This window comes from Pteropus vampyrus, unplaced genomic scaffold, assembly GCF_000151845.1.
Source record: "Pteropus vampyrus isolate Shadow unplaced genomic scaffold, Pvam_2.0 Scaffold419, whole genome shotgun sequence".
In the NCBI taxonomy this organism is placed as follows: Eukaryota; Metazoa; Chordata; class Mammalia; order Chiroptera; family Pteropodidae; genus Pteropus; species Pteropus vampyrus.
The window spans coordinates 1509273-1532739 of NW_011889200.1; the positions used below are offsets into that span (position 1 = coordinate 1509273).

The window sequence follows — 23467 nt, forward strand, 5'->3', positions numbered from 1 at the left end:
TAATTGTGTTAATTGAAACAATGCAGACAAAAGAGTATATCTTACATAATTCCATTTACATAAACCTTTATAAAATACAAAATTCCATTTACATAATTCCATTTACATAAACCTTTATAAAATACAAATTGATTTATAGTGACAGTAATATCAGTGGTGTTGTGAAAGGGGCAGGAGGGTGAGATTATAAAGAAGCATGAGGAAACTTGTGGGTGATTGATATATTCATTAACTTGATTATGGTGATGGTTTCATAGGTGTATACATAAATCAATCAATCCTTACAGATTGCACACTTTAAATTGTGTGCTGTTTATTGTATGTCAATTATATCTCAATAAAGCTGTTTATTTTGACAAATTGTCAGCCATTTACAGGAAAAGGGAGATAATTTTCTTAGGCTCATATAGCTACTATCCTTGATCATGAAACAGCTCTGAACTTTTTTGCAGTAGAAATTTTGCTGCTATGTACCATTGTATCTACCACTTGCCTTTTGGGTACCAGTTTCTATCTTTGAAAAATGAAAATGAACCTTAAAGTCTTTTACAAGAAGATACATTGAGAATAATTATAAACATGTATCTTCTAAAATAATTTAAAAGAAATTCAGTTGCATTGATTTCATAAACCCTAACATAAAATTGGCTGATAAATTGCTATGAATTAAGAAACTTAAAGTTTAAATGGGAATTAATAGTTAAGAACTATTTGTAAAGAGTATATTGATTATTTTTTTTGAACATCTGTTCTGTGCCAAGCAATCAATCAGAAGTTTTTTTAAACACCTTTATTGAGATATAATTTACATACCATACAATGCATCCATTGAAAATGTATAATTATCTGATTTTACTATATTCACAAATATATGCAACCATCACCACAGTTGATTTTGTAACATTTTCATCACTGCAAAAAGAAGCCCCAGACTGCTGAATGGGTATAGCGTTTCCTTCTGGGGTGATGAAAATTTCCTGGAACTAGATAGTAGTGGTGATTGCACAACATTGTGAATGTACTAAATATCACTGAATTGTGCACTTTTAAGTAGTGCATCTTATGCTATATTGTATCCACCACACCAAACACACACACACACACACACACACACACACACACACACACACACACCATTTTAGGTATCTACTGCTGTCTCCCATTTTTCAAGCCCTAAGAAACCACTAATATACTTTCTGTTTTTATAGATTTGCCTATTCTGGACATTTCATATGAATGTCATCACAGAATATGTTATCTTTTGTTACTGGCTTCTTTAACTGAGAATATTTTCAAGGTTCATTCATGTTGTAGTTTGTATCAGTACTTTATTTATTCTTTTATGGCTGAATAATATTCCATTGTATAAATATGCCACATTTTATTTATCCATTCCTCAGCTGATGGACATTTAGGTTATTTCCATCTTTTATCTATTTTAAATAATGCTTCTTTGAACATCTGTGTACAAGTTTTTGTGCGGTTGTATGTTTTGATTTAACTGTGTAATATATCTAGGAGGAGAATTCCTAATAACTCTATGTTTAACTGTTTGAGCAACTGCCAGACTTTTATCCAAACTGGCTGCACCATTTTGCTCTCCCACCGGTAGTGTATGAGGGTTTCAATTTCTCTACATCCTTGCCAACACTTGTTATAATCTGACTCATTGATGATAGCCATCCTGGTGAGTATGAAGTGTTATCACAGGGTTTTGATTTCCATTTCCCTAATGACTAAAGATGTCAGGCACCATTTCATGTAACTTTTTTTCTAGAAACATGCTCACGTAGTCAATATTTTGTATAGGCTTTTAGAGGTTCATGAACTCTCAATGTTATGAACTCCTAGAGTAGAGTTATTGGGTGGACACATGAAGAGAAACTGCCATTGTAGTTATTATAAATTACATTTAATCATAATAAATAATTTTGACATTAGTTGCACTGAAATATTGGATTGATTTCCACTACATGACTCTTAATGAGAATAGAAGAGGAAGAGTCCCAATTCTTATTGGGATGAGGAATGTACATTACATGTCACCATCTTTTATATCAAAGGGCAACTCCACAGACTGAATGAGATAGGAAAAATTACCTATCTCTTATTTGTACAAATGACATCATACTTAATAGGATTAGAAAACCAATAAAATAGATGTCTATATACCTCTGTATAGGGAGGTATTTGTATAACGAGAGAATGAAAAGAGGTCCAAGGAAATGCTAACCTGAAAGATCATTCATTTTCAGTATGAACAGTGAGTATTAGAAAAAATAAACAGCATTCAACAAAAGTCAACTGTTATTTTGGTGAGTACTGCCACTGTAACTTTACACCTATGACATAGGAATGTTGTCTGTTCCTAGAGAGTACATGAGCATTTGCCCAGTGGTCTGAAGAGTCACCTACAAAGTTTGAATCTTTGCTATGACTGGATGGTGTAACAGTGACCTAAACTTTGGGGACTCAAAGATATTTGCTTGGACAGCTTTGAGGGTGTCATTACATTCCATGCATATACTTAGAACCTGAGAAAACCTACTTATATTGGAGGATTACACATTTTCATTTCTTAAGGTAGCCAACCTCACTCTCTCCACCAGATCAGCTTTTACAAAATGGAATTATTTGGAGTTGCAATTAAAATTCCTGGCAAAAGCTCTTCTAGGATGTACCATTGCTTTACTGCAAAGACAGCAAATAAAAATAAGCAATTCAAGATCTGTACCTTATTTCACCTTCTCTAATGTGGCCTGCCAGTTCTTCAATAAATTTCTCCCCTTTCATCCAGTAGATCATTGGTCCAGATTCTCCACTGAATCCAAAGAATGCTTTGCAAGGGATGTTCAGAGGCTTTCCTGAGAATTACAAAGAAAAAGAAATGAGTAAATAGCTCCTGGTTATCACTGGGGGACAGAAAAGAACCATTTAAAATACAGAAGAAAACTCAGAGGTGACCCATTTTCGACTCATCTTCCAATCATCTTATCACTGTACATAAGAAAAAACTTAAATGTTAAAAGGGCTCCTGGGAAATTTTAAAATTCAAGATTTACCAAAAATGAGAAAGTAATTGCTTATTTTTACTGCCTCCCTCCTAGGAACTAGTATAAAAGAATTAATAGAAAGCATCTCCTTTTATTTTTCTTTGTTGAGAGTATTTATTACTGCTTACTTGGAATTGCTTTTGAAGCGAACATTAATCAAAAGTGTAAGTTAATTTTTTATTGGTGAGAAAACATATGCTAGACTATCTACTATTATTAAGGTTGCAAGAGGAAAATTGTTTATTCTGATGATTGTCTAGTCTGAAAAAAAATGGATAATACAAATGAAAGGCAAATCTTTTAATTAGAAAAACATCTATAAAATTTACATGCAATGAAAACTCAGTCTAACCATATTTTCTATATTATTTGTGTTCCCCACAGTACTTAAATAATTGTAGGCAAGACCTAAGCACTTTTTGATTATTCATCTTCATGATTACAGCTAAAAACTCTTCTTAACTGTAATTTATTATCAAACATATAAGCAATTATTTTGCTGGCATTGATTTTATTTTCTTCTTGCAAAGTAGATCAGTAAAAGAAAAATCAGTAAGAGCACAATCTTGACATTTCTGACATAAGAATTCCCCAATTCATAAATTGTAATACAGCATATCATTTTCTGTATAACACACATTTTTTGTCCTGATTGGAGCACTAAAAAAACAACTTTCCCTTGTAGAGTACATGGTAGACGTGTTCTCATAATTGCTCTGAGCTGCAGACATTTTAAAAATTCCATTCTTAAATTGATTAAAAACTTCCATGTTCTAAGAATCATTACATTCTGTTTCCTCACTATAACCAGCACGTGGCTTTCTTTGAGGACTATTTTCACACAGAAGCGATTTGAATGGAAGTTAGGGTCTACAAAATACAAAGTGGAAAAAAAAAAAAGAATTATCTTAACTCAAAAAAAAATGCAAAGTGGAAAACCTCACAGACGTGTGGATGCTGGTGATAGGCTGAACTTAACCATAATAAGTGATTTGTTGTCAAATATTGATCATATTATAGTAAAAATTTATATCTCAGAAAAATGACATGTTGTGGGCTTTGGGGATTATTTAATTATTGTCAAAACCTTTGATGTCAACAGTCTGGTTTATATATTTAATACAAATCTGAAACGAGGTTATTCATTGTTGCTTTGAACATGTGCTCTGTGATATAAGCTTGTGTAAAACTGAAAGGCAGCCTTGTATAGTGGAGAGTGCACTGGACTAAGAGGAGACTTGGATCCTAGTTTTAGACCTATCATGAAACAAACAAACAAACAAACAAACAAACAAACAAACAGACAGACTATTTGGTCCTGAGCAGATTACCTAAATTTCTGTAAACTGATTTCTCATATATGTAATAACAGGGTCTTTTCTATGCATTCCTGCTCATCATTTCCATGAAATTGAAGGCATTAAAGAATGTCAGACTACATGACAGAAAATCCAGAGACTGAAAAACATTATTACAAGGAATCACATTTGCTAAAACTACCAGTATATACATTTATACATATAAATTCTGGTTGTCATTCCTTTGGGCTATGTTGAAAGAATATATCGATAAAATACCTTTCAGTGATTCCTAGAATGTTAGTGTTCAGGCCTGGTTTGATTTTACCGTAGAAAGACAATTACAGCAATGTGCAACAAGAGGCCTCCTCAAGGTGGTCTATTAAAAATGACAATATCTGCCCTATCCTTGGCACTGCACATGAGTACTGACTATTATTGCAATTTCTCCAGGGAATGTTTTTACTCTCCCATCAGACAGGTTCTTGTTAAATAAATGCAAGAGAGAGATATTTCAGCAGCCTAGTTTCTACAAATGCTGAATAAATATCCTGAAGCCTTTTGTCAACAACCAAAGCAGGAAAACTGTCCAACCATCATACACAATACTCTGAGGAGTGTCCCAAAATGATCAGCTCTTGTGCCAGATAGTGAGCCTCAATGTGTGCCTAGGAGTGGGTACCTACTCTACCAAAAGGCGTGAGAGGGATCTGTGTATTGATTGGGCAAATAACCTGAACTAGAATCTATCCAGGCATTTCTAAAATCTGAGTTATGTGCATGTAAAAACTCCTATCTACAATTTGCATGTTTGCTGCTGTATTGTTTTGCCTGTAGACATTTTCAAAGTCATTTACATGTTACTTAAAATCCATCCTGCTAGTAGAGATGACCATCTCGCATTTGTATCTAAATGGGACAGTAGAGTAGGTTAAAGACTATCAGAATAAAAAGAACTTTGTGAGTTTCTCAGTGTGTTTTTCACAGGTAATGGCTTTAGACATGACTCCCTTTTGGGTTCAATTTTCATTACTAATATTTTCTCTATCACTTTCTTAAGGTCTAGAAGTCAACAAACCATATGTCCATAGAAAAACTTGTATGTGAATGTTCATAGCAGCTTTATTTTTAATAGCCCCAAACTGGAAACAGCTAAATGTTCATCATCAATATGTGAAAGAGATAATCTCTGCTACATCTCTTATGATCCTTTGTATTCCTTTGGTATCAGTTGTAATGTCTCCTCTTTCATTTCTGATTTTAATTATTTGATCTCTCTTTTTCTTATTCGTGAGTCTAACAGTTTGTCAATTCTGTTTTATTTTTTCAAAGAACCAGCTTTTAATTTCATTGATCTTTTCTATCGTTCCTTATTCTCTATTCATTTATTTCCACTCTGATACTTGTTATTTCCTTCCTTTTACTCACTTTGGGCTTTAATTTTTCTATTTCTAGTTCCTTGAGGTGTAAAGTTAGATTTACATCTTTTTTTGAGAAATTTCTTATTTTGTCTTTTTTTTTTTGAGGTAGGTGTTTATCACTATGAACTTCCTTCTTATAACTACTTTTGCTTCATATCATAAATTTTGGTATGCTGTATTTCCATTTTTATTTGTCTCAAGGTATTTTTTAAAATTTCCTCCTGATTTTTTTGTTGGATCCATCTGTTGCTCAGTAACATGTTGTTTAATCTCATCATATGTGTGAATTCTCCAGTTTTCTTCTCAAAATTGATTTATAGTGTCATGTGATTATAGTTGGAAAAGATGCCTGTTATGATTTTAATCTTCTTAAATTTATTAATATTAGTTTTGTGGCCTAGATACCATCTATCCTAGAGAATGTTCACTGTGCACTTGAGAAGAGTGCATTCTTCTTTTGGATGGAAAGTTCTATATGTATTAGTTAAGTCCATCTTCTCTAACATGTTGTTTAAAACTGATGTTCCTTACTGGTTTTCTGTCTAGAAGATCAATCTATTGATGTGAGTGTGGCATTAATATAGGGAATATAGTCAATAATATAGTAATGGCTATGTCTAAAGCCACATAGAGGATAGGGTAATCAGGGGAATCACCTCATACACTATATAAATGTCTAACCAATATACTATATATCTGAAACTAATAATTAAAAAAAAAAATCCCCTACTATTGTTGTATTGTTGTCAATTTCTCCTTTTCAGTCTGTTACTATTTGCTTTATATTTTTGATACTCCTATGTTGGGTGCATAAATATTTACAAATTTTATATACTCTTATCAGATCGACCCCTTTATTTAATGCCCATTTTTGTCTCTCATTAGAGTCTTTGTTTTAAGGTCTGTTTCTCTGCTATCAGTATAGCTACCCTAGTTTTATTTTGCTTTCCATTTGCATGGAATCTCTTTCAATTCCTGTACTTTCAGTCTGTGTATTTTCTTACATCTGAAGTGAGTCTCTTGTAGGCAACATATAAATAAGTCTTTTAAAAATTCATTCAGCCACTCAGTCTTTTGATTGGAAAATTTAGTACATTTGCATTTAAAGTAATTATTGATAGTTTTACACTTATTGCCATATTTTAAATTGTTTTCTAGTTCTGTAATTCTCTGTTCTGTTCTTCTGTTGCACTCTTCCTTCGTGGTTTGATAATTTTCTTTAGTGGTATGCTCAGATTCCTTTCTCTTTCTCTTTTGTGTATTTACTATAGGTTTTTGCTTTGTGGTTATGATGAGACTTACATATAACTTAATATTTATAACATTGTATTTTAAATCAAGAACAACTTATGTTTGAATGAATTCTAAAGTTCTACATTTTATTATCCCCCACATTTTATGTTTGTGATGTCACATTTTACATCTTTTTATGCCGTGTATTCCATAATTAATTTTTGTAGTTATAGTTATTATTACAAATTTATCTTAAGTTTCATACTAGCTTTGTAAGTGACTAATCCACTACCTTTACTATATATCTACCTTTATCAGTGAGATTTATACTTTCATATGTTTTCTTGTTACTAATTAATACCCTTTCTTTTTAGCTTAAAGTTGTCCCTTTAAAATTTCTCGTAAGGCTGGTTTAATGGTGATGAACTCCTTCAGCTTTTGTTTTTCTGGAAAACTTTCTCCTTCAGTTCTAAATAACTTTACCTGATAGAATATTCTTGGTTAGAATTTATTTTCTTTCAGCACTCAATATACCATGCCACTGCCTTTTGGCCTACAAACTTTTTGCTATAATATCTCCTGATTTTCTTCTGAGAATTCTCTTTTGCATAACAAGTTGTTTTTCTCTTGTTGCTTTTAAGATTATCTTCTTGTTTTTAACTTCTGGTATTTTAGTTATAACGTGTCTTGGTGTGGTACTTTGGGTTTACCTTATTTGGAAGTCTGTAGGCTTCCTGTATTTGGGTTTCTGTTTCTTTCCCCAGGTTAGGGGGTTTTCTACCATTATTTCTTTAAATTTTCTGTTCCTTTCTACCTCACTTGTCTTTCTGTGATCCCTATAATATAAATATAGTACGTTTGATGTTATGCCATAAGTCCCTTGAGCTATTTTCAGCTTTTTCATTATTTTGTTCTTTTTTTGCTTCTCTGATTGGTTGAGTTCCACAACCCTGTATTCAAGTTTACTGATCCTTTCTTCTGCTTCATCTAATCAGCTGTTGAAACACTATGATGTATTTTTTTTAGTTCAATTTCTATATTCTTCAGCTCTATGACTTGTATTTGCTGCTTTCTTATATTTTATACTTTTTTGTTGATGTTCTCACTGTGTTCACTCATTCTTCTCCCAAGTTTGGTGAGCATCTTTATGACTATTACTTTGAATTCTTTATCAGGTATATTACCTATCTCTATTTCATTAAGGGTTCCCCCCATCCCACAACGAGGTTTTCACTTGTACTTTTGTTTGGAACATATTATTTTGTTTCTTTATTTTGCTTGACTCTGTGTTGTTTTCTATATATGGGATGAAACATCTATCTCACCCAGTTTTGAAGGAGTAGTTTTGTGCAGGAGATGAAACTTATCTTTTAACAATGTTCTACCTCTTGGTTGTCTTGCAAATATTTGTGATTATCTGAGTATCCAATTATGTTTTTAATACTTCCCAGTAGTTACAGAAGTATCAAGCCCTGTTACTGTCTCAAAGGGAACTATCTCAGTCAGCACCTAGATTCAAGCTGATTGAAAGCCAAACCCCCAGGCTATTATATGTATATATGTATCTGTGAGACTGCAAGCATATGTCATGTCCTACCTGCCACCAGAGTCAGGTTATATGGAAGTGTCCCCTGGGTAAGAGTTGAAAGATTGGGGCTCCAGATACATATATAAATTCCTCTGGAAAACATCAGCCAGCTGTAGAGATAGCACAAACCTGGTGTCTAGGCGCCTATGATTCCTGAGAGCTTCTTTGTGGGACTCTAGAAATCTGCCAAACCTAAAGCCTGCCCCTCAGGGCAAAGCTCTAGGACAAGCAAATAGGTCTCTTTAACAGAAAGACTGGGAATGTGTTTCAGTCTGCTATCTGTATAGTACCCTGGAGGTTGTATTCAGACAATAACTGTCTCTCTAATTGTCGCTGTTCCATGGGACCCAGAAACGAAAGTCACCCTGGTATCCAGAGCCATATAATCAAGGGGCATCCCCTGGGTAATGGCTGCAAAAATCAGGGCACCTAACATAAATATAATGGCATCAGATGGGTATAAAATCTCCTCTCTGGGAGATGCTGGCACACTGTACCATGACAGAGGGAGAGTGCAAAAATAGTTTCTGCCAGCATCTGTCCCCAGAGAGCATTTCAGCCGGGCTCTGCCCCTTTAGTTGACACTTTAAGATTAGCAAATGAATCTATTTTACATAAAGCCTGGGCTTTTTAAAAAAATGGCTGCTTTTGAGCTGGGCCTGGAACAAGTTAGTTAGTATGGGAGCCCTTTAGGAGCCATTTCTCAGTTTGCTACAGCACTTTGGGTCTTACGGACATAAGCCCCGTTGGTTTTCCAAGCCAGAGGTTTTAAGGGCTTGTCTCTCAGGTGACTTACAAATGTATAAACTTATGAAAAGCCATTTAAAATCACCCTGGATTACCTTGGTGAATTACATGACATGTAAACTACAGTACAATAAAGCCGTTAAAAGTAAAAAAGAAAAAATCCCTGACCTCAAGAAGTTTATATTTGGGATGTGACAGAGGAAGAGGTGAAGGACAATACACAAAATAAATTACAGTTATTCCTTGAACAACATGAGCTTGAACTGTGCAGGTCTACCTACATGCATATTTTATTCAATAAATACTGTAAATTTATTTTCTCATTATGAAATAATTTTTTAATAACATTTTATTTTCTCTAGCTCATTTTATTGTAAGACTACAGTAAATTGTGTGCGTGTGTGTGTGTGTGTGTGTGAATTGATACCATTTTATGATTTGATACCACTTTCTGATGCATTTAAGGCTTCTGGTCAACAGTAGGCTGTTAATAATTGAGTTTTAGGTGAGTCAAAAGTTATATGCAGATTATTGACAGTGTGGGGGGTCAGCAACCCTCATTATTATTTAAAGGTCAAATGTAAATATGTTTCATACAAGTTCTAAGAGATGTCATCATTGTGTTTTCAAAGCTAAAGCCATTACCCTAATAACTGAATGATCTATGCTAGCTAGTGGACAAATGCCATCTTTCTTGCCTTGAGCCATCCCCCCACATGGCCAAATCTGAATTCTCACTGGCCTGGTGAGCTCAGCTCACTGCACCCTGGTAACTCCCTGGGACACTGCCTCATCCAACTTGCAAACAACCAGAGGCTTCTTTTTGCAGTTGGCAGGCAGCCGTTAGTCCATGTGTCAGTTCTTGAACAACTCTTGGGGGTCTACGAACCCCAGGAGGGCAGCGGTTACCCTTGGTGAGCTCTGAGACTTTTGTAGAGCAGCCCCAGGCTCAATACTAGTGCCAAATCCAAATCAGCATTAACTCATTGAACACCATTAAACTCATGCTGTTGACTCTCTGCAACCCTGCCCCACACAAATTGCCCAAAGCCAGAAAATGATTTGGCAGTCTGCAAGCAGCCACTGTTGGCCTGTGTCACAGTCTATCTTGGACAACTTTCAGGGGTGCATAAGCTCTAGTAAGGTGGCAATTGTCCTTGGTGTATTCAGAACTTTTTGCAGAGTGGTCCCAGGCTCAGAACTGGTGTCAAATTTGAACCTGCATTAACCCTTTAAACACCACTTGCACATGCTAGTGAATCCTGAGATCCTTCCCCATCCATCTCCCATACCACTTATACCACCTGAGGCTCTTTCAGTGGCTGAGCCTTATAGGCAGCTGGCAGGCTATAGCAGGCTTTGGGGTTCCCTGAGACTGTTTCTGAGCTGCCCCAAACCCAGTACTGGTGACAGCTGACCTAGATTTGCAGCATGGCCTCTTTCATGCATCTCCAGGTCCAGCACCAGCAGTAATTTTTGTGGATTGCTTTGTAGCTCCTACCAGATAGCCCTGGACCAGTAACAGGTAGCAGCTGAACTTGGCCTGCATAGGATACCCTTCTAAGAGTCTCCAGAATGAGCATACTCTGTGGTCTGTTTCAAACCACAGCAGAATATCACCCAATAAGCCCCACAAATGGCACAACAAAAGGTGATCTCAACAGGCACATGAGCCCACTGGGGCTAATTCTGCTCTATGGGGTCAACTCCCACACAGTGGATCATATGCTGTGGTCATGAACAATCCTCACAGCCAGTCAGCCTGAGGATCAATCCAACTCACTGATGTGCCAACAGCAAACAAGGCTTAACTACAACAGGAGGGCATAGAAAACCCACACAAGGGACACTCCTAAAGCATCTGGCTCAGGTGATTAGGGAGACTGCGCCAATGGACCCCACAAGACATCTAATATATAAGACCACCATACCAAGACTAGGAGATGTAGCAGATCTACCTAATACTTTGAAACAAACAGAGAGAGGTAGTCAAAATGGAGAGACAAAGAAACATGACACAAATGAAACAACAGGAGAAAACTCCATAAAATAAACTAAATGAAATGGAGTCAAGCAATCTACCAGATATAGAGTTCAAATCAATGGTTATAAGGATGCTTAAAGAACTTAGTGAGAACTTCAACAAAAAGATAGCAAGCATAAAAAAGACATAGAAATCATTAAAAAGAACTGGTCAGAAATGAAGAACATGATAACTGAAATGGAGAAATCACCAGAAAGAATCAACAGCAGATTAGATGAAGTAAAATGTCGAATAAGCAATTTAGAAGACAAGGTAGAAGAAAACACCCAACTGGAAGAGCAAAAATTAAATAAAAGAATTAATAAAAATGAAGATAGCTTAAGAGATCTCTGGGACAACATTGAGAATAACAACATTGACATCATAGGTGTACCAAAAGGAAAAGATAGAACAAGGGATTGAGAATATATTTGAAAAAATAAAGACTGAAAACTTCCCTAACCTGGCAAAAGAAATAGACATACAAGTCCAAGAAGCACAAAGAGTCCCAAACAAGATGAACCCAAAGAGGCCCACATCAAGACACATTATTATTAAAATGTCAAAGGTTAAAGACAAAGAGATAATCTTAAAAGCAACAAGAGAAAAGCAATTAGTTACTTACAAGAGCACTCCCATCAGACTGTCAGCTGATTTCTCAACAGAAAATTTGCAGGACAGAAGGAATATTCCAAGTGATGAAAATAAAGGAATCACAACCAAGACTAGTCTACACAGCAAGGCTATCGTTTAAAATTTCGTAGTCAAGGAAAAGTAAAGGAATTCATCACCAGTAATACAGCATTATAAGAAATGTTAAATGGACTTCTTTAAGAAGAAGAAAACATAAATATAAATAATAAAATGGCAATAACTACATACCTATCAATAATGACTTTAAATGTAAATAAATTAAATGTTTCAATCAAAAGACAAAAGGTAGCTGAATGTATAAGAAAACAAGACTCATACATCTGCTGTCTACAAGAGATACTTCAGATCAAAAGATATGCACAGATTGAAAGTAAAGGAATGGAAAAAAGTATTTCACAGAACCAAAAAATAGCTGGGGTAGCAATACTTATATCAGACAAAATAGACTTTAAACGAAAGGCTATAATAAGAGACAAAGAGGGACATTACATAATGATAAAGAGATCAATTCAACAAGAAAATATAACTCTTGTAAACATTTATGCACTGAACATGGAAAATCACAGTAGTACATTCATAGTAGGTCATTTTAGCACCTCAAGGGATATATCTTCCAGAAAGAAAATCAACAAGGAAATAGCAGACTTAAATTATATTAGATCATATAAATTTAATTGATATTTTTAGAGCATTTCACCCCAAATTCTGAGAATATACATTATTTTCAAGCAAACACAGAATATTTTCCAAGATAGACCACATGTTAAGCCACAAAACAATTCTCAATAAATTTAATAAGATTTAAATCATACCAAACATCTTCTCTGACCACATTGGTATGAAATTAGAAATCAATTCATAGAAGAAAACTGAGAAAACACACAAATATGTGGAGGCTAAATAATATGCTACTAAACAGTGAATGGGTTAAAAGTGAGATCAATGAAGAAATTAAAAGACACCTTGAGACTACTGAAAATGAAAACACAATGAATGACCCAAAATCTATGGAACACAATGAGAGTGGTTCTAAGACAGAAATTCATAGCAATACAGGCCTACCTCAAGAAACAAGAAAAATCTCAAATAAACAATCTAAGGTTATACATAAAGAAACTAGAAAAAGAACAATAAACAAAGCCTAAAGTGAGTAGAGTGAAGAAAATAAGAAAAATCAGAGTATAAATGAAATAAATAGAAGCTAAACAAAATAATGCAGAGATCAATGAAATCAAGAGCTGGTTCTTTGCAAAGATAAGTGAAATCGATAAAACTAAACAGACTCAGAGAGAGAGACAGACAGACAGACAGACAGACAAATAAAATCAGAAATAAAAGAAGTGACGATAGATACCACAGAAAGACAAAGGATTATAAGAAAATACTACGAGCAATATGCCAAGAAATTTGCTAATCTTTAAGAATTGCATAAATTCTTAGAAGCATACAATCTTCCAAGACTGAATAAAGGAGAAACAGAAAATTTGAACGAATTACTACTAACAAAATCAAATCAGTAATCAAAAAAAAAAAAAAACAGAAAACCAAACCCCACAAAAATAGTTCTGGACCAGATGGCTTCGCAGGTGAATTTTACCAAACATTCAAAGCACAATTAACACTTATCTTTCTCAGAGTATTCCAAAAAATTCAAGAGGCTAGAAATCTCCCTACCTCATTTTATGAGGCCACCATTATCTTGATTCCAAAGCCAGGCAAAGACATTACAAAATAAAAATTATAGGGCGATATTCCTGATGAATATAAATGCAAAAACCCTTAACAAAATATTAGGAAACCAAATTCAGTAATACATTCAAAAGATCATACACCATGATAAGTGAGATTTATTCCTGGGATTCAAGGTTGGTACGATATCTGCAAATTAATTAACATGATACACCACAGAATCAAAATGAAGGATAAAAATTATATGATCATATCAATAGATGCAGAAGAAGCATTCGACAAAATCCAGCATTCATTAATGATCAAAACTCTCAGCAAGGTGGGAATAGAAGGAACATAACTCAACATTATAAAGTCCATTTATGACAAACCCACAGCTAACACCACACTCAATGGGGAAAAGCTAAAAGCATTTTCCGTATGATCAGGAATAAGATAAGGATGTCCACTTTCACCACTTCTATTCAACATAGCATTGGAAGTCCTAGCCACAACAATCAGATAAAGTGAAGAAATGAAAAACAATCAAATTAGAAAGGAAGAAATAAAAATGTCCTTATTTGCAAATGACATGATACTATAGAGAGAACTGTAAAAATTCTACCAAAAAACTGTTATAACTGATAAATGAATTCAGTAAAGTAGCAGAATACAAAATTAATATTCAGAAATTAATTGCATATCTATACACCAATAACGAATTGTTAGAAAGAAAAATTAAGAAAAACAATCCCACTTACAACTGCATCAAAAAAAACAAAAAAACAAAAAACAAAAAATGAAAAACAGAAAACTAGGAATATATTTAACCAAAGTGGTAAAAGACTTGTACTTGGAAAATTATAAGACATTAAAGAAAGAAATTGAAGAAGATAGAAATAAATAGAAGCATATACCGTGCTCATGGATAGGAAGAATTAACATCATTAAAATGTTCATATTACCCAAAGCAATCTATAGATTCAATGCAATCCCTATCATAGTACTGGTGGCATTTTTCACAGAAAGAGAACAAATAGTTCTAAAATTTATATGGGAACACAAAAGACCCTGCAATCTTGAGAAAGCACAAAATTGGAGGTATCACAATACCTGATATCAAACTATACTTCAAGGCTGTAGACATCAAAACAGCATAGTACTGGCACAAAAACAGACACATAGATCAATGGAGCAAAATAGAAAGCCCAGAAATAAACCCATTCCTATATGTTCCATTAATCTATGACAAGGAGGAAAGAATATACAATGGGGTAAAGGCAATCTATTCAATACATAATTTTAAGAAAACCTGGACAGAAACATGCAAAATAATGAAACTAGATCACCTTCTATATAAAAAATAAACTAAAAATTAATTAAAGACTTAAATGTAAGACCTGAAACCATAAAAGTCCTAGAAGAACATAGGTTTTAACTCTCTGACATTGCTCTTAGTAACATTTTTTTTTCTGATATGTGACTTTGAGCAAGAGGAACAAAGAAAAAATAAATGAATGGACTACATCTAATTAAAAAGTTTTTGTACAGCAAAGGAAACTATCAACAAAACAGAAAGGCAACCTACTGAATGGGAGAAGATATTCATCAATGATATATTCGATAAGAGGTTAATATCCAAAATTTATAAAGAACTTATGCAACTTAACATCAGAAAACTAACAATTCAATTAAAAAAAAAAAAGCAGAAGACCTGAATAGATGGTCAATAGACATATGAAAAGATGCTCAACATCACTAATCATCGGAGAGATGCAAACTAAAATTGCAGTGAGATATCACCTCACACCTGTCAGAATGGCTATCATCAATAAATCAACAAACAATATGTGTTCATGAAGATGTGGAGAATAGGGAACCCTTGTGCACTTGGTGAGATTGCAAATTGGTGCAGCCGCTATGGAAAACAGTATGGAGGTTCCTCAAAAAAATTAAAACTAGAACTATCATATGACCCAGCAATTTCACTGCTGGGCATTTATCTGAAGAAATCCAAAACACTAATTTGGAAAGCTAAATGCACCCCTATGTTCATTGCAGCATCATTTGCAATTGCCAAGATATGTAAGTAACCTATGTGTCCATCAATAGATGATTGTATAAAGAAGTTAGAGTACATACAATGGACTATTACTTAGCCATAAAAATAATGAAATATTACCATTTGTGACAACCTAGAAGGTATGCTAAGTGAAATAAGTCAGACAGAGAAAGACAAATTCTATATGATCTCACTTATATGTGAAATCTAAAGAACAAAATATGCAAACAAACAAAACAGAAACACACTCATAGATGCAGATAACAAGCTGATGGTTGTCAAATTGGAGACAGATCAGGGGATAGGGTAAAAAAAGTGAAGGGATTAATGAATACGAATTGTTAGTTATGAAATTGTCATGGGAATGTAAAGTACAGCACAGGGAATATATTCAATAACATGGTAATAACTATGTATAGTGACAGATATGTACTAGAGTAGTCAGGGGGATCACTTCATGAATTACATAAATGTCTAACCATTATTCTGTATACTTGAAACTAATATGAAATAATATTCAATGCCAAAAAATATGCTAATGACAAATAAATAAGTAAATAAGTAAGTAGATACATACATACATAAACAAACAAACCAGAGACTGAATTATCTAATGTGAGAGCATCGCAAGTAAGTGTGGAAAGACAAAATGTATTTAATTTGCCCACGTAGTTTAATCTCTCCTAATACTGAGACTTTCTAAGAATTTATCATGAGCAGCAATTTAACTTTCAATTTGTTTATCTCCACCCCACCTCAAACCCCTTGATGGGCTATGAATTTTATAAAAGCGTCAGATAATCATTAATGCCTTATTTTTGCCAGACATTTATTTCTTCATTCTTCATTTTTATCTTTGGCAATTTTCAACAAACCTCTTTTAATGTCACTTTTATATTTTCCTATTTCTATTTTTCTGGATGTAATTTTTTTTTTATTTGTGTCAGTGGAAGCACATTCATGGTGGTTAATTTTCTTGTGAAGTTTTGTAATTTTATTATTATGTTTTTATCTACAGCCAGAATTGTTTTTAGTGGGAATCTTGGGTGCCAAGCACTGTGGAGGTGTTCCCTCAGAGTGGTTCTAAGTTTGCCTCTACCAAGGCCTTACAAGTTTCACTGGTTTGAAGTCAGATTTTCTGTTAACTTTTTAGCTTGGTGGTTTATACCACATGTGTTTTGTGTGAATTTAGAGTTCATACCCATGCTTTGTACAAGTTTAGAGTTTTGACTTCCCTTGAGTCTCTCCTTTCATTCATGGATGTAGACCTGAACAGAATGTGAATTTCCTGGCTACTTTTCTGGACTAATGAGCAGAGTTTTCCATTTCTTATTTCATAGACTTTCAGGCTTCATAGACTGTTCGGACTTTTAGATTTTTGTTGGGATCTCAGATCTAGCTCCACACTTTGCACATATCTGTGGCTCTATGATCTGACCCTCAGCTCAAGCCCTTAGACCCTTAACATTTCTATCTGTTTCTGATATCCCTATGGGACCTCAGATAAACTTAGCTTTGGTTTTTGCTCCATTCTGTGTATTTTAGTTCACTTTTCATTCCCAAATCCAAGGAATTTCTTTTAGTGGTTTGTTTTTCAAGCTGGGCAAACCATGTAAGTCTTTGTTTTAGTTTGACCAACATTTCTCTGGGTTTAGTACAAGAGATTAGTCTTTCTCATAGCAATTCAGTCTACCATATTAACTAGGTGTCTGGAGTTTTACCACAGAAATTTGTAAGCTGTATATCTTAGGCCTGAATGATTAACTTAATTTTATTTTCAACCAAGGAGTTAAAAGTAGAATTTCTATTCCTGTTACTGCTAAATGACATAAATAGATGTTCTTCTTTCTTCTCTGGGCTGACACTTTGATGTGACCTTTAGAAGATGAAATTAAAAGTGGATAGCTGTGGTGCCAATGTAAAAGCAATTCACCTTCCTGCTATGTTTTATGTAATTAAGTTTGTAGCTTTAACTTTCAAGAGGTTTATTCCTTCTGAAGATAATCCATAATTAGGGGACACATCTTTTGTTTATTTGTACATGATGTGCTGAGAGTGTCCTGAGGCACATGCTCTAGTCTAGTAGGTTAATATTAGTGTTCATGAAACACAAGGACATGTTATTTTCAGTTGTGAGAAATGTTTTAAGAAGTCTATTCTAATAATTTACTAAAATTTGTGAATTAGTTCCTCAAAAATTTGCAGCGGAGCTTGGGTTATCATTATATTAATGTCACCCTTACTCATATATATTCCAGTATACAATCCCTTGAGTATGAGATATAAGGTACAGTCATAATTTGCATATGGTGAATGCCCACTGGCATTCTTCATTGCTCACAATGGCTTTTCTCATCAGTCATCTAATATATTAAGTGGCCATTCGGAGCCAGAGTTCTATGCATAAAATCACCAGGGTCCTTGATTTTTCTGAGATTACATTAGGAAACTGAAAGGATAATTGAGATTTAGAAACAGGCTCAGACAAAGATCAACTGGCTTGACTGAGATAAAATAATAATCCAGCTTCAATGCTGAAAAAAGAATTCATGTTTTCTGATATGTAGAACATTGTCCAACCTACTAGAGACAATGTTGCCTTCCCATTTCTATAGATCTGGAAAATAAAGCAGCCTTGACATTTCAGAGTGATTTGTGCAGCCTTTCCCTCTAACCTTCTTTCTAAAGAAGAACCCTCTACTCATAGTCTTTAAACTTAAATGATATAGCCACTGAAGTGAATTCTAAATTATAGTCATGAGCAAGCTATTATAAAACTAAATGCAGGAAAAAAGAAAGTATTTCTTCTAGTAAAATCTAAAGGGAGATGAAAAGTTGATGAGGCAGAGAAATGGGTTACATGGTGGGAACTGTCTTACATGGTGGGAACTGCACAAAAGTAGTGTTTTCTACTCAGAAAATAGCAAGACTTTGTGAGAGAAGAAAGTGGGTACCAAAGGGAAGGAAGAAGGCTGGGAAAAAAATCCTTGAGTACCCTTAGACTAATTATTTGGGAAGAATAAAAATGTAGGGGTGTATGTGTGTGTGTGTGTGTGTGTGTGTGTGTGTGTGTGTGTGTGTACATGAGTGCATGTGTGCACAGGAAAGAGAGAGAGAGAGTTAAATTTTCTACTCTTTCACAATGCATGTGAAGCCAGAAATCTTTTTAGGGATGGTGGGGAGGGAACGTGCTCAGATATTTGTCTGTGTTAGAGATAAGTAGTATAGTAACAGGCCTCAAAAGTATAATCAATGATGTTGCTTTGGTCTAAAATTGGCTCACAGGGATAAGTGCTACAAAGTCCACTGGAGGATAAACAGTTCAGAGTTATGGGACTTACCAGTTGTCTTATCAAGCAGCCTCAATCCCAGTAAAAATTTCTGTTACTGATTTTCATCAAGGATGGATAAGAGGAGAAACATGGCGGTGTGATAGATGTCTTATAACCTCTCCCATTGAAATAACAATAAGCTGAACATCTAAAACTCAAGAAAAAACTGCACACCAGCACTTCTGAGCATGGATCTGCACATAAGACCTACCACACGTCAGAACTCCAGAAGTCGGGCAGTAGACCTGGGAAAAACAAAGAAGCTGCCTCTTGCAGCCAGAGCTCCCTGAAGGAGGAAGTGGAGGTGGAGGGGAAAGAGTACGGCAAGTTACCTGAACAGCCCTACCTGGGAGAGCTAAGAGCTTCACGCAGCCAGTGGCAGAACCCAGGCAACAGAGCAGAAAGCAGAGAAGTCGGAATGGCAGAGAGAAACAACAGTTGATTATTACAAGCTGCAGTTGCAAAATGGGAGGCTGAGCCACAGCACCCATCCCAAACCCAGAGAGATCCACCCCCATGTCCTCCAAGACCAAACACTTCAGAGACCCAGGGGAATCTGAGTAAAAGCTACTGAAATTGTTGCTAACACTGACAGGGACTGAGACTGAGGGTAGTGGGCGTGATTGAATATCGATAAGAAAAAAGACATTATTAAAAATTTATATAAAGCAATGTTCCGAGAAGTTTATACACCATCTACTGGAAAAGAAAAGAAAAACTCCTTCTTTGTAACAGGCTAAAGAGAGACCTTTATATAATAAATCTTCTTTTTTGAAAAAAAAAATAGCAGAATACACTTCCATTAATGCCCAGGCAGAGAAATAGTCCATTAAACACCATGAACAACCAAGGGACAAGTCATCTCAGAAAGAAAGAGAAAAATCTCCAGAATATAAGCTTACAGACATAGAAATACGCAACTGAAATGACAGAGAATTCAGAATAGTACTTCTGAAAAAACTCAGGGAGATCCGAAATGATTCATATCAACAATTTCAGAAATTGAAAAAGCAACTAGATGAGCAGAATGATTTCTTTAGCAAGGAGATTGAAACTCTCAAAAAGAACCAAATAGACCTCCTAGAGATAAATAACACACTGCAAGAGTTGAAAAATGAAATAGAAAGGTTGGGAAATAGAGTCAAATAAATCCAGGAAAGGATCAGTGACATCGAATACAGAAATCTGGAAATAAATCAAAAGGAGGAAGAGGAAAACCAGAGAATGAAAAATAATGAAAGAGAAATACAAGAACTAGCAGATACTGCCAGAAGAGGAAAGATAAGAATAATGAGCATTCTTGAAGGAGAGGAAATGGAACAGGGATTAGAAAGCATTTTCAGACAAATAGTTGACAAGAATTTCCCAGATCTAAGGAATGAGTAGAAGCTTGGAATTCAAGAAGTCATCAGAACACCCAATTATCTCAACATAAAAAGGACTTCTCCAAAATATATTGTATTAAAATTATCACAAATCAATGATAAAGAAAGAATTCACAGGGCAGCCAGTGAAAAGAAAACAGTAACCTATAAAGGAAAACCCAATAGATTATCATCCTACTTCTCAGCACAAACCTTACAATCCAGAAAGGAGTGGAATCAAATATTCAATCTATTAAGTGAAAGGAACTATCAGCCAAGAATAATGTATCCAGCAAAGCTCTCCTTTAGATTTGAAGGAGGAATAAACACTTTTCCTGACATACAGAAATTGATGGAATTCTCTCTTATGAGGTCTGCATTATAGGAAATACTGAAAGAGGTCAGCTTACCTAAAACAAAATGACAAAAAATTACATAATTAGGAGTAAGATGACCAGCAGGCACATAGAAGCAGAGGAATGCAAACCCTTATGAAGAACAGGGCGGTATAAACTTAAAAAATGAGAAGAGATTTACTATAGCAAGATAGTAATGAATGTTTAGCATACATAGGGACAAATTGAGACAACAATGACTGAAAAAGGGCAGATTCAAAGATCTAAATTCGCAAAGGGGAATGGAGAAATGACACATGCAGAATACAATGGACAACTGTGTGTGCATGTGTGTGTGTATGTGTGTGTGTGTGTGTGTGTACTTTACATATTAGTAATTGTAACCACATGCCAAAAATTAAAAATTGAAGTATATATCATAAAACAGGAATCACCAGAGGGAAAACTCACATAACCCAACCAAAACACACACACACACACACACACACACACACACACACACACACACACACACACACAAAGACAAGGAAGTAATGAAAACACCAAGCTACCAGAAACCAAAAGATAAAATGGCTATAAGAAGACCTTATATTTTAATAATTACCCTAATGTAAATGGACTGAACTCACCAATAAAAAGGCACAAAATTGCAAATTTGATCAAAATACAAAACCCAACCATATGCTGCCTCCAGGAGACATATCTCAGTTCCAAAGACAAATACAGACTCAAAGAGAAAGGGTGGAAAATGATATTTTAAGCAAATGGCGTTCAGAGAAAAGTGGGAGTAGCAGTGATAATATCGGAAGAAATAGACTTCAAAATAAAAAAGGTAAAGACAGGTATGGAGGGACACTTCATAATAATAAAGGGAATCATGTACCAAGAAGACATAACACTTATTAATATCTATACTCCCAATCAGGGAGCCCTGAAATATGTAAAACAATTACTACCAGAACTAAAGGGAGAAAGAGACCAAGACACTATTGTAGTAGGGGACATAAATACCCTACTTTTGGATATGGACAGATTATCCAAACAAAAAATCAATAGGGAAGTAACATCCTTAAATGACACATTAGACCAAATGGACAAAATTGATATTTAACGAGACTTCCATCCCAAAACAGCTCAATATACATTCTTTTGTAGTGCACGTGGACATTCCCAATGATGGGCCACATACTGGGACACAGAGATAGCTTCAATATAAGAGGGTTGAAATCATACCAACCATATTCTCTGATCATAATGCTTTGAAACTAGAGATCAACTGCAAAAAGAAAGCAGGAAGAACCACAAATACATGGTGATTAAACAACATACTACTGAAGAAAAACTGGGTCACTGAAGAAATAAAATGAGAGATCAAGAGATACATAGAAATGAATGATAATGATAGTACGACACATTAAAACTTTTAGGACATGGCAAAAGTCGTAAGGAGAAGAAAGTTCATATCATTATAGACCTATATCCAAAAACAAAAACAAGCCCAAGTAAACAACCTAATGCTTCATCTTAAAAAAATAGAAAAGGAAGAACATATGAAGCCTAAAGTCAGGAGAAGGAAAGAAATAATTCGAATTAGAGTAGAAATAATGGAAATTGAAAATAAAAAAATATAGAAAAGAATAAATGCAACAGAGAGCTGGTTCTTTGGGAAGGTTAATAAATTTGACAAACTCCTGGCTAGACTCACTAAAGAAAAAAGAGAAAGGACACAAATAAGCAAAATCAGGGATGAAAGAGGGGGAAATTATGAAAGACATCGCAGGAATACAAAGGATCATGCAAGAATACTATGAAAAAGTATATAACACCAAATTCAATAATCTAAAGAAATGGACCAGTACTTAGAAAAATACAACCTTACTAGACTGAATCAAGAACTGGAAAATCTAAATGGACCAATCAGCAATATGGAAATTGAAACAATCATGAAAAACCTAAAAAAGTAAAAGTCCAGGACCAGATGGCTTCACCAGTGAATTCTACCAAACATTCAAAGAAGATTTAATACCTATTCTACTCAAACTCTTCCAAAAAAATCAAAGAGATGGCAATACTTCCCAACTCATTTCATGAAGTCAATATTACTCTAACACCAAAACTTGGTAAAGATAACATAAAAAAAGTAAACTACACACCAATATCTCTCATGAATACAGATGTAAAAATCCTAAATAAGATACTAGCGAAACGAATGCAGCAACATATTAAAAAGATTATACACCACGATCAAGTGGGCTTCATCCCAGGGGCACAGGGATGGTTCAACATAAGCAAATCGATTATTTGGTACATCACATAAACAAATTAAAAAATAAGTATCATATGATCATATCAATAGATACAGAAAAAGCTTTCAACAAGATACAGCATTCATTTATGTTCAAAACACTTAACAAAATCAGTATAGAAGAAAAGTACCTGAACATAATAAAGACCACATATGACAAACTCTAAGCCAACATTATACTTAATGGTGAAAAACTAAAAACCTTCCATCTAAGATTAGGAACAAGGCATGGCTGTCCACTATTGCCATTGTTATTCAATATAACATTGGAGGTCCTAGCAAGTGCAATCAGGCAAGATAAAGACATAAAAGGCATCCAAATAAGAAACAAAGAAGTCAAATTGTATCTATTTGCGGATGACA

The 23467-nt window shown here is 34.6% G+C and overlaps 1 protein-coding gene across 1 annotated transcript in view; it reads right to left on the minus strand.

Moving 5' to 3' along the window:
* IL1RAPL2 (interleukin 1 receptor accessory protein like 2) overlaps positions 1-23467 on the minus strand; it is a 1186660-nt gene that overhangs the window by 49492 nt on the left and 1113701 nt on the right. The window contains exon 7 of the mRNA XM_011380985.2: positions 2735-2864. Coding sequence (XP_011379287.1) covers positions 2735-2864 — 130 coding nt within the window. The remainder of the gene's footprint in view (positions 1-2734; positions 2865-23467) is intronic.